The 11,512-nt window shown below is 45.9% G+C and overlaps 1 protein-coding gene across 1 annotated transcript in view; it reads right to left on the bottom strand.

Annotated features, from left to right (window-relative positions):
- LOC138288344 (coagulation factor XI-like) overlaps window positions 1-11,512 on the bottom strand; it is a 214,565-nt gene that overhangs the window by 27,380 nt on the left and 175,673 nt on the right. Inside the window, exon 8 of the mRNA XM_069229921.1 lies at window positions 11,000-11,106. Coding sequence (XP_069086022.1) covers window positions 11,000-11,106 — 107 coding nt within the window. The remainder of the gene's footprint in view (window positions 1-10,999; window positions 11,107-11,512) is intronic.

Here is an 11,512-nt window from a genome sequence, read left to right as displayed (position 1 = left end):
CTCCAAGGCTTGGGAGGACTGCCGTGCCATGAACCCCAAAGCCATGAGTGGGTGATCCCTCAAGCTTTTGGTAGCCTGACGCCGGTAGTGTGGAAAGTCCTGGGCTCATTTACGGCACCGTATCTTGTGCTTGTCATCATGTTGGAAGTCATCAGCTAAGTTCCACCCAAAAACAAATAAGTCCAAAAAATCAAAACAGTACTAGACTTTGCCGCATTGGTCCAAATCATCGGATGAGGTGCCGGATCAACGTCACTTTTGGCCCTGCTTCCACTCAGAGCCTGCTTCTGGGTCTGCTCCGTGCCTCTTTGAGTTTTCCGGAACCTGACAATTTTATGAGGCCATACACCTCATCTTTTCGTTTGCTGACCCCTGTGGAGTGCCTTTGATTCCCATGTGTTTGTCGGGTGCTCCCGCTGGATTCCCTCTGGTGGATCCTCCCACGGCACCAGTCGGGCCCTCTGCATCCACTTCTATAGTGACTCTGATCACAAGACTACAACTTTCCCTGGAGCCCACTCCAGCTGTATTATTCCAGGGCATTCTGTAGCTCCTGTAGGATCCTTCATGGGCCAGCCACCAAAGCCAACATACTCCACAGTCCGTTTGAGGTCTAAGCAATCGACCAACATGCCATCAGCTGCATCTTCGAAACCTCTTTAGTTTACCCTCTTACCATCACAGGCAACCAGCTGGAGGCAGGATCCAACATTATCTGCCCCACTGGCAGGCCATAACATTGGACAAATGGACATTCCAAATTGTCCAGCGGGGTTACTCCATCCCATACTTAGAAACCCCACTACTCTTGTTAGTGTTCCATAGACTGGGAGGACTGGGAGGACCACCTTCCTTACTCAATCAAGAAGTGCAGGCTCTTTTGGCCAAAAGAGCCATCAAAAGTGCCCTGGCATCAGAAGTAAGTCATGGTTGCTATTTCTGCTAATTTCTGTCACCCAAAAAGGACGGTGGCCTTCACCCTATTTTAGGCCTGCACCGTTCAAATTCTTCCTGTAGAAGGAGAAATTCAAGAGTCTCATGTTGGCTCAGGTTTTGTCTAGCCTGGACCCTGGATTGTAGCGCTGAACTTGCAGGATGCCTATTTCCAAATACCCATCCTGCATGCCCACAGGTGTTTCCTGTGGTTCTCGGTGGGCCATGAGTACTTTCAGTTCACTGTCCTCCCTTTTGGCCTCACTAGCAACCCTCAGGTGTTCACCAGGGTGATGGTGGTGGTAGCTGCACATCTGTGGGTGTCAGGGGCTTAATTGTTCCCCAACCTCAATGACTGGCTATCTTCTCCTACCCTCCAAACAATGGCAGACCTCCTGGATTTGCTGAGGTTCATTATCAACGCATTCACGTCACACCTGGAGCCATTCTGGACACAATACAGTTTTGGACCTATCCTGTGGAATGGTGATCCCAGGATGCCTGTCCAGAAATAACTATTGTCACAGCAACAGGGCAGGGTCCTGCGCCCGAACCTGTCCATGCTCCACATTGTGCACGGGTGTAGGATGCTGGCTCTCTATATCTATGAGCTCATCGGCTCTTGGAATTGGGTATGTATCTGTCTTGGTTACTGTATTGAGGCCCCTATAATCCACACAAAACCTTGTTCCTCTTTCTCTCCCTTGTAGTGAGGTTTGGGGATTAAAACTATCGGGGCTAGCCCAGGGGCTTTCTGGCTAGGGGCTCTCTGAGGGTTCAATGACACCCAAATCCAACATTTTCTTGACTGCTGACTGGATGCTGTACCTGACATGGTCTGACTGTCTGTAAAATTTGTTTTTGACAGGCAAGCTGTCACAGTGTCCACATCATGGGTACACCAAACAGTCCTACCAGGGGTCAGTGAGAATAACTCAGCATACTGGTTGAGGACTTGCCTGCAATCAGACTGCTGCTGTTCTGTGAGGGTGTCTGACAAGACCACTCCTTCCACAGAACCATCTTGTGGGCTGCTGGAGAGGAGATCCGGGAGAGTCTGACTCTCTTCCTTCTGTCCCTCATCTGTAACCATGAGTATGGTCACATCAGCTCTGTCATAACAGAGTTTTAGGCCAGTGACATGAATTATTATTTTGGGATTTTTGCAACTGCCCAGGTCAGCTAAGTAGGTGACCTCCCCTTTCTTTGCACTTATGGGATAGGACAAACACTTTCTAACAAACAACTAGAATACACAGAAAGTCTGGGGTCTTACCAGTCTCCTAAGACTCTTGTTCAATGGGCTGTATCAGGGCACAGGAAAAGCTGGGCTTACAAAATGGAGGTGGCTGTCCTAGGGTTCCCTCCACAAACTTAAAGGCCCAGTGTAGGTGTGAGAAGAGGGCTCAGGTTGCCTGGGAGCTAGCGATCCAATTACCAAGTCCAAGCCCCAGTGGAAGGGAGGTGGGAGGTGCTCCTCTATTCAGGATCTCCTTGGATACAGAAAGGCAGAATCTACACGTCCAAGCTAGCAGAGTCCACTCTCCAGGTAAGGGATTGATTTGAAACCACTGAAATACGTCTTGTTGCGCACTCAAATATATGTCTTTTTCTAGGCAAAACAAGTGGTGCATACTCTTTTCAAACACAGACAGATTAAGTAGTCTCATAAACAAACTCTAGTTAGCCACTGAGGTGTATGTAGCCTTTTGAAAAAAGGGGTGGGGGGGGCTCCGGGCAGTCCATGTGAAAAAATGGGAGGGTAACTTCATAGAGTCACAGGTGAAAAATAGCAGTTCAAAAGCTCCAGGTTTGTTGAAACACAGGGAGTCCAATATAAACAGGCACGGATAGGCGTAAAAACACCCTTCAACAAACAACTAGAATACACAGAAAGTCTGGGGTCTCACCAGTCTCCTAAGACTCTTGAGCACTGGGCTGTACTAGGGTGCAGAAAAAGTTAGGCTTACAAAATGGAGGTCAGTATGCTGTATACATGAGTAATATGTTGAAGGAAAAAACTGCTGCTGAAACACAACTTCCTTAGAAAACCAAAAACTCTGGGTATTCAAGACAAAGTAATACATGTATTGTAAAGAGGTCTATCACTATTCTTAGGCGGAGAGGCCAGAGTCTGTTTTTGCTGGCTGCAGCTGTCACCTAGTGGTATAGTACAAGGGTGGGGTGCAGGAAGGACACAGATGGCTCAGGCAATTCATGATGGACAAAATGTGACCAAATATGTTATTCACACTGACCTAAATACTACCAGTTGCCCGAGGAGGTCAGTTGGCACCAGAGTCGTGCTTCGCAGTGAGTGGGTGGACTCCGCAGGCTTTTCCAGCAATGCACAAACCTCTTTCATGTATATGTCTTTTGATGGTTCACACCTTTCCAGCGAAATGGCAGAACCTGCATTGGAGTGCTTTAAAGAAAGTAGAGCTGCGGCACGATCACTAGGTCTATAGACCCCCGCCAAGCAGTTTCCACACCAATTCAGAAAGTTGAGACGGGACTGATGTATAGACAAAGACACTCTCCCCAACCAGTTTAGCAGTCACCCCAGTTCTTTTGAGACTGTGGGTCTGCTAGGCACAATCCAGCAAGGACATCAGTTTTCCCATTCTCTCCCCCCTCAAGCAACCACCATCAAGCAGCTTTAGTTTGCCCCTGGTGGGGCATACCCATCCGGTAGGCGAGCAGGATACAGCACTTTCTACCAGAGTGACGATCCATCACAGCGAACAGATGGGTCCATTAACTTATTCGGCATGACTATGCCCTACCTTTTCGTTTTGCTCCACCTAACCTCCCCTTCCCCACATCAGAGGGAATCGCATAAGAGCACCTGACTGGTCTTCTGTGAAAGCTGCAAGTGTTACTCTCCAAGGGAAGACATTCGACCTCTGAATGACAGCCTCCTGAAGGACTTTTCAAAATGTTCACCTTGGTCCGGATCCTGTCTACCCTGGACCCTGGCAACTGAATTGTGTCCATGGACCTGCCGGAAGCTTATTTTCATATACCAGCCCTGTAGCCCCTACATATGTTACCTGTGGTTTAGGTTAGGTCAGGAGCATTTCCAGTTTGTTGTGCTCCCTTCCATCCTTCCCAGCACCCCTCAGATAGTCACAGCCCACATTCGGAGGTCAGTAATACTAGCCTTTCACTGGCTCCACGACCGGCTGATGAAGGTGGACTCGCTACAGTCAGTCGTAGACCAACTCCAGATGACGGTGAACCTCCTGACATCACTGGGGTTCACTATCAGCAAGACAAAGTCGCACCTAACTCCCTTGCAGAGCCTTAGATTATTTGGAGAGGTCTAAGGGTGCACTATAGAGCGCGATCTGACATGCCATGGAGTCATTTGGGATTAATGGCGAAGAACATCATTGAAAGGAATGGTCCAGCCCAACGGTCACATTTAGGCCCAAGCCACAATCTGACAGCGATGAATTTACACAGATACGGTTATGCCAGACAAAGGCATGAGGAGGAGGAGGATTTTTACTGCCCATCTCATGAAAATGTGAATGCGTAGTAGAGGAAGATGGAGCTGAAAATACTGTTGAAAGTCATCTGTAAAAGGGTGGACTCTCAGCTTCAACAGTTGGAGAGTTAAGTGTGCCGGCGGCAGCCGTCCCGTGGATACAATTCCAGTTTCAAAGTGGAGTGTCTGGGGTGCAGCAGATGCTAGATACCCTGGTTGAGTTCTTGGAAGTAGTAAGGTGCTTGCCATAAATGTGGGTCCTCAGGTTCCCATCTATATTGTTGGATCATTCCATCTTGCTGGTGATGGAACACTTTTTTGGGATACCTAACTCTAAAAACAGATCTTTTTATCACACCTATCTATAATGTTACTTTAACTTTTGTTTTTTTCAGTGAATTTCTAGGTAAACTATTTTATTACCATACACAAAGCCAACCTCCCACCACACATGGACGATGGCTTTTTGCAGCAGGGGGTGGGCCGCAGGGCCTGCAGCCAGCTCCCTTCAGGCAGGCAACCCCATGCTATGCAATGTCTGTTTTAAATACCACCTATATTAAGGTGCTGACATGATCTTCGAAAGTGATGGGAAATAATACTCAGAGCCCGACCTCCTCTGTGGAGTATGCAGAGGGGTTCAGAAACTGAGAAAATGTTTTTAAATATTGGGTCAAATAGTGAATTGTAAAGCACATTTTTCACACAGATTATCTAAAATATCAGTTGTGCCAAGCCAATCAACCCCATTGTTTCACAAAATACTGTAGGGCACTTCTATGTTAAAAAATATCTCTAGCATGTCAGGACCAGCATTTTATCTGGGTTGCCCACCTCCCATATGCCAGGTATTACCTCCACTGTGCTAGTGCCTGCTTTTTGCCATGGCTTTCCCTTTTGCCAATACTTTCCTAAAGTATGCCAGCCCCAGAAGCTTTCCATGGGTGCCCCGTTTGTCAAGGATTACTTCTAGTATGCCAGCACTAGTATTTCACTATAGACCAATTATTTTACGAGTTAACACTAGTTTGCCAGTACATGTTTTTTTTTTAATCAAAGGTGTCTGTGGTGATCAGAATTGCTTTCACTATTCTCTCACAAGTATTTTGCCATGGGTGCCTCTCTAAGTCAAGTTGAGTATGTCTGGGCAAATCCAAGACTTACAAGAATAACACTACATTTCCAGTATCTCTCATTTACATTCACTATCTCACATTCTCACTCATTGACATTTGCTCTCTCTCATTTGAAATCATTCATTCTAACTTTCTTGCACTTCTTTTTATTCATTTGCACTCACTGTCCTAATCTTACTCTGATTTCTTCATACTCAAACACTCTTTTTTACTCTTGATCCCTCATTCTAACTCACTCTCACATATTCTTTCTCACCGATTCACTCATTCGCACTTGTGGTTCTACTCACTCCCTGGCACTCACTAATGCTTACTCACAATCTCTAACACTCCCTCACATGTATTCTTGCTAATTCATTCTAACTCACCCACTCTCACTCACCTGGAGTCACTCATACTTCTACTAACAGTCAGTCTCAGTCATGGTCACTCACTATCTGTCAGTGAGTCTCACTCACACACACACACATGTGACACAGACACAAATTCTCACACCTACACAAGCTTTCACTCTCACAGTCAAACTCTTACCCACAAGCACATGCACAACTTATATTTTAAAGCATTTTCTTACCTCTGCTGCGAGTGAAGGTCTAATTTTATTTAATAAAAAACACACAAACATGGAGTGTAGCACTATGGTGCCCCACCTGTGTTCTTGGCACTGAATGTTCCACGTCTGAGGCCAAGTCAAGGCTGGACTGGGAACCAAAAGTAGCTCTGGCAAGAGATGTGACACCAGCCCCCATAGTGCCCTGAGTGAGCACACTGAGCTACCCCAAAAACAAGGAGAGCTTAGGGAGAGTTCTCACCAAAGAAGCTAGTGAAAGGAAATTGAAAAATGGTGCATTATTCCACAGCTGCTAGTTCATATACTATCATACCCATCTCCCTTCCAATCTTTCCTCTTTTGCTCTCACATCCATTCTCTGACTCCTCGCCTCCTTACCAAACCACAACAGCTCTTTGGGTCTTCTCTCAGCCTTTCTTTCATCTTCTCTTTCCTTCTTACCATCACGCTCTTGTTTTTACCTCCAGCTTCTTCCTTCTCTTTCTGTCCTCTTTCCATATGATTTATTGTTGCAACATTATTCAGTCTCTGTCTTGCACACAGCGGCTCTTCCCCCACCCTTTCTCCTTCTTTCTCTGGATACCTTCCCCCACCTCTCTTCCTCCCTCCTCAGCTCTCTCTCTCGTCTTTCCTCCTCTTTGCCTTTGATCTCTGTTCCTGCCTCCATTGCTTGGTTCTCCTTTCTAAGCTTTAAAAGCACAAGCACTTAGCAGCAGAGGAAGTGCTCCTCAGGCCTGTGCTCCAGCAAGAAAGGGGGATATGATGACCATTTAGAGGTTGACAACATGAACAGGATGGACACTGGATGGCCATAGTTCGAATGGGAGAAATGTAATGGGAAAATGCAGAGGTAAATCTGGAGACAAAATGACATTGGTGAGTAAATAATGGCAATGCATAGAGAGGTGAGCCTTAATACCTGTTGCAAATGTTTAATGGCAAGGAGGAAAATATAGAACCAGTTCTGCTTCCCAAATGAAAACAGCAACTTGAACCAATAAATGCTAGCAGGCATCATGTGTGAGCAGTGCTTAATTTGTAAATAAAAATGTGCCAGTGCCCAAAGCCCTCCTCTTAAACCCGCGGCTGCTGCAATTAAAAGTGCGGACATGGAATACCGAGGCAGTTTTACCCTGAAACCATCTCGGGCCTCTTCAATCCATTTACAGCCACTCCCTGTCCCTTCAGCTCACTCTTGCAGCTTTTTGCTTTCTCCCTTTGTGACGTTTTTTTATTTTTCTCTTCGTCCGTCTTCCCCATATGTGTCTTTTGCTCGCAGTAAATGCTTGAGGATGAAGAATAAGCCCCGGCCCTCAAAAATAAGTGCCTGTGCTCAGCACCGGAAACAACAAGCACAAATTAAGCACTGTGTGTGGGTTAAAATGCATAACACGCAGAGACAAGGAATATAAAAGTAGACTGCAGCAACTGCTGTTTATATAGATTTAGCAGACACCATGTGTCTGTGAGCTTTACTTCTTTGAGGGCTTCCAGTTGTGTGGGCTTCCTAGAGCCTGGGCTTTCAATACACAGGTGGCCTCCGAGCTTCTCAGGAATGGCTTTGCGTGCACCTGTCCAGGATGCTGATACCTAATGGGGCAGTAGTTCCATTTGCCTGCAGTGATGCTACAGTTTCTACAGACATACCTCAGACTCGTCATACAATGGTCCTGCAACTTTAATTATTCACAATCTACAGCTGTCGTTGTTCCTAATATTCAAGTTGTTATCATTTCAATGGGCATCAAGATTACCTGTCAGCAGTGTATTCAGCGGAACAGGGTCTACACTTGTTAGTAATTGTGCTACATTACAGTGGGACTGTGGCTTCACTTTTGTGCTCTATTACTGATGCAAAGTGTATGAGCTCCTAAACAGAGCTGGTAGAATTGTAATTGACTAATGTGTGCATCGTCAGCAGTGCCTTGATATCAGTCGTGTCCTATAGTAGGTTATGAAGTACACCTGTAAGCATGGGTTTTAGGCAGCACACACGTTGCACAGCCGACAACATGCCAACGTCACGTGTGGAGCCCATCACCAGGGGGCATACTTGCCAACATTCTGTATCAACAGAAAGAGGAACCATCTTCCATGTTTTCCATCCATTGCCACTGTGATACCCGGACCAAATATAATGACCCCTTTCTTTTCCTGCCAGCTAAGGTCACCCAGAACCCTGTACCCCTCTTTACCTGAGCTGTCCTTGCATTCAGGTCTGCCAGGGTCATTTGAGCACCCCTTGTCAATAAGATAAATATATATTTATAACAAATAATGCTTTACCTAGATACTTTTTAGGCCACGCACATCCAGGCGTCCTGCAGTATAAGAACCTACCTCATTGACTTGAGTGATTCTTTACTAAGGTGAATGAACCCTCCACGACCTCTGTTCTTTGCTTCCTTCCTCTTCCACAGAATGACTTCACAAACATTCTGAAATGAATGAACCCCTTCAAGCGCAGGCGTTGCTTTTCTGTTCACTTTTAAGAAGCGCCCTGGAGGCTGCTGAATGCAAACCGTGGCCAACCTGGCCCGAGCCCAGGGTTCGCAGAGACAATGCCAGGGGGCGCTAGGGGCAAGCCAGGAGCCGCAGCTGTGACCCCCTAATGACATCCATGCATGTAAGATGTTTTGGCGCATTAGTGCTACGCCTTCTTCTGTTCTCTGCCTTCAACACCGCCAAGTGTCACGCATCTTGCGTTAGCATAACGCATATCCGGTCATTTTCCCGCATTACCGCAATGCCTGATGGTCACGCAAGTCCTGAAGTGCAGTAAAACCTTGTTCCAGTTTCTCACTTTGCTAAGTAAGCTCCGAGTAGTGTTTACAAAGGCCACAAGGTGGCGCTGGTGTACAACGGGAGCTATATGATTCTCGATATATTACGATATTTTTATGGTTCTATGGTTCTCCTCGTCTTCATCGCTGGATTTTGCTTGCAAGAAAGTGTCACTCATAGTTGTTGAATTGTACTCATAATTACACTAAAATTATCACAATGTCACACATAGCAATCTGAAACCTTGGCAGCTATTCACTCTCTACCAGGACCCCCTCCGGGCTCACTCAGGCCGGGCGCTGTGCTGAGGGGAGCCCCGTAGTTCTGGGCACTGTCGCACCGCGGGGGCTGCGGGGGCGTTTGTTATGCCACTAGCCCTACCTAGGATTGAGTATTCTTGCAGAAGTATGGGGTGAATCATGAGTTGGGAGTGGACGTTACCTGCATTTTGTTAAGGAATAATCACTCCTCTTCTAGGAGTACACCTGTCTCTCTCAATTCTCCGTGCTACAGCAGATCTGCGATTTTGCAGCATACAAATATTTTTGATTGACTCTTTCGGCAGCAGTTTATTTCCCGGGAGTTTTCACACAGCTCTTAGGAGATGTTCTTGTCAGGAAAGTGGTAAAGGTACAGGATGTTATGATTAATGTTCTTTTTCACGTATTTGTGTGTAGATTTTGGTCTGTAATTTAAACGAGTTGAGAAAGGCTCACGTTGGTTAATTGTGTGCAACCGTCCAGATTTTGGATTTACGGCCTCGTGACTCATGAGCTGTGATTTGAGTAACAAAATGGCGGCCAATGTTACTTGGAATTCTCTTCTAGGGTTGAAAGCTCTGCCAACATCATTGCTGAATCTAAGCTTGGTGCACCTGCTGTTCTGGGAGTCTATGTCTGCTGAGAACCTGAGTCAGATAAAATCTATTCCGGCTAGCAAATCATTTCACAAACTCAATCCATTTTATTTAACAATATTTGTATTAACACTTTAAAACACTGTGGGCCATTTTTACAAGGCCCACTGCGCCACCAGAGTGTGTGACGCTCTGTGGCGCTCCTGTGGCGCAGGCCCACATCTACAAGGTCACATAAAGTGTCCCTGCGTGGCTTTTCATTGCCTTGTAGATATGGTCTGAAGCAATGCATTAAGGCGTGCCATGGTCTCTACAACGGGTGTTTCCACCTAACACCCATGGTATTTGACACATTCACAAGTTTATGATAAATTGTAAACCTGGGAATGCGTCATAAGCCTACGCCTCCCAGGGGTGGCATGAAGGAGGCGCAACGGGGAGACATAACATTATTTCTCCCAGTTTTTTCCCCTTTCTATGTGTGCTGCATTCTGCAGCACAACACAGCCGAAGGAAAATGCCTCCCATGATTGTTTTTGTGCATGAAAGTGTCCCTTCCTGCACACAAACAATCATCCCCACAATGCAGGCACCCTTTCATCATGGTGCAAGGGTGCCTGATTGGCGCATGGCAGCCATTTGTGTGCCAGCACAGGGGTGGGGGTGTAAAAAAATGCAATGTATGTAGATACGGTACATGTCTGCCCTTTCCTGGTGGTGCAGGGCAGCACAGCAAGGCCCATATTTATACTTTTTTAGTGCCGCATTTGCGCTGCTTTTTGACGCAAAAACGGCGCAAACTTGCAAATTCCAATTGTATTTTCCAAGTTTGCACCGTTTTTGCGTCAAAAAGCGGCGCAAATGCGGCGCTAAAAAAGTATAAATATGGGCCCAAGTGTGCCGCCCTGCACCATGGGCCTTGTAAATAAACACCGGTCTTTGTACCCTTGGCTTTTCGTTCATCTAATTTTGAAAAACTCTGGCCTTTAAATTGCAACCAAAAAATACCTTGAAACATGCAACATTTTGGGCATCATGTCATAGTGTATATGGATGCAACCCCCACCTCCCCCCAATTTAACATAATTAATTTTGCAGGAAAAAAATTCCAGGAAAGTTCAAACACAATGAAAGAGCTAATTAAGGTGACAAAGATTACAAATTAACTTTTTGCAGTATTTATGACTCCTCCACCATCTGAGGCCAACACATTGATCAAAACTCACTTTTCTGGAACTTTGACGATTTCTTTGTGAAACCTGAGAGGACATTTGCCAAAAATGGACTTCCAGTTGGAACCCCCAAGTTGCTTTTCCTCAGGTAACACATGAGCCTGTAAAGAATTACAGTAAATTGTATTAAATGTATTTACTTTATCAGTAAGAAACGGGGACAGTGACAAGAGAGGACAAAGTTTGAGGCAGCAAGCAGTCTCTCCGAGGAGGAGTAGGGTGGGGCGCTCCTTCAGAGGGATGTATGGAACTGGGGGGGTCAGAGAAACTCCTGTTCGCCATGTCATTAGACAATCTCACTGAAAGGATTGCCACAGGATAAAAGGAACACCTTCACCTCTTTAGAAGATAAATCAATAGAAAACTATGACAAAAGGTGTGGAAATATTTTCAGTTTTTTGTGGGAAGAACAGCTTTAATCTGTGGAAACTACTGGGGTGGAAAGTGATATTTATGTTTGTTAGACCAGTGGCTAAAATAATTCTAATTGCTCTCACTGAACCCAGA

The sequence above is a fragment of the Pleurodeles waltl genome, chromosome 1_1 (assembly GCF_031143425.1).
Source record: "Pleurodeles waltl isolate 20211129_DDA chromosome 1_1, aPleWal1.hap1.20221129, whole genome shotgun sequence".
In the NCBI taxonomy this organism is placed as follows: Eukaryota; Metazoa; Chordata; class Amphibia; order Caudata; family Salamandridae; genus Pleurodeles; species Pleurodeles waltl.
Note: the sequence above shows the minus strand (reverse complement) of the source record. Positions and strands in the feature narration are given on the sequence as shown.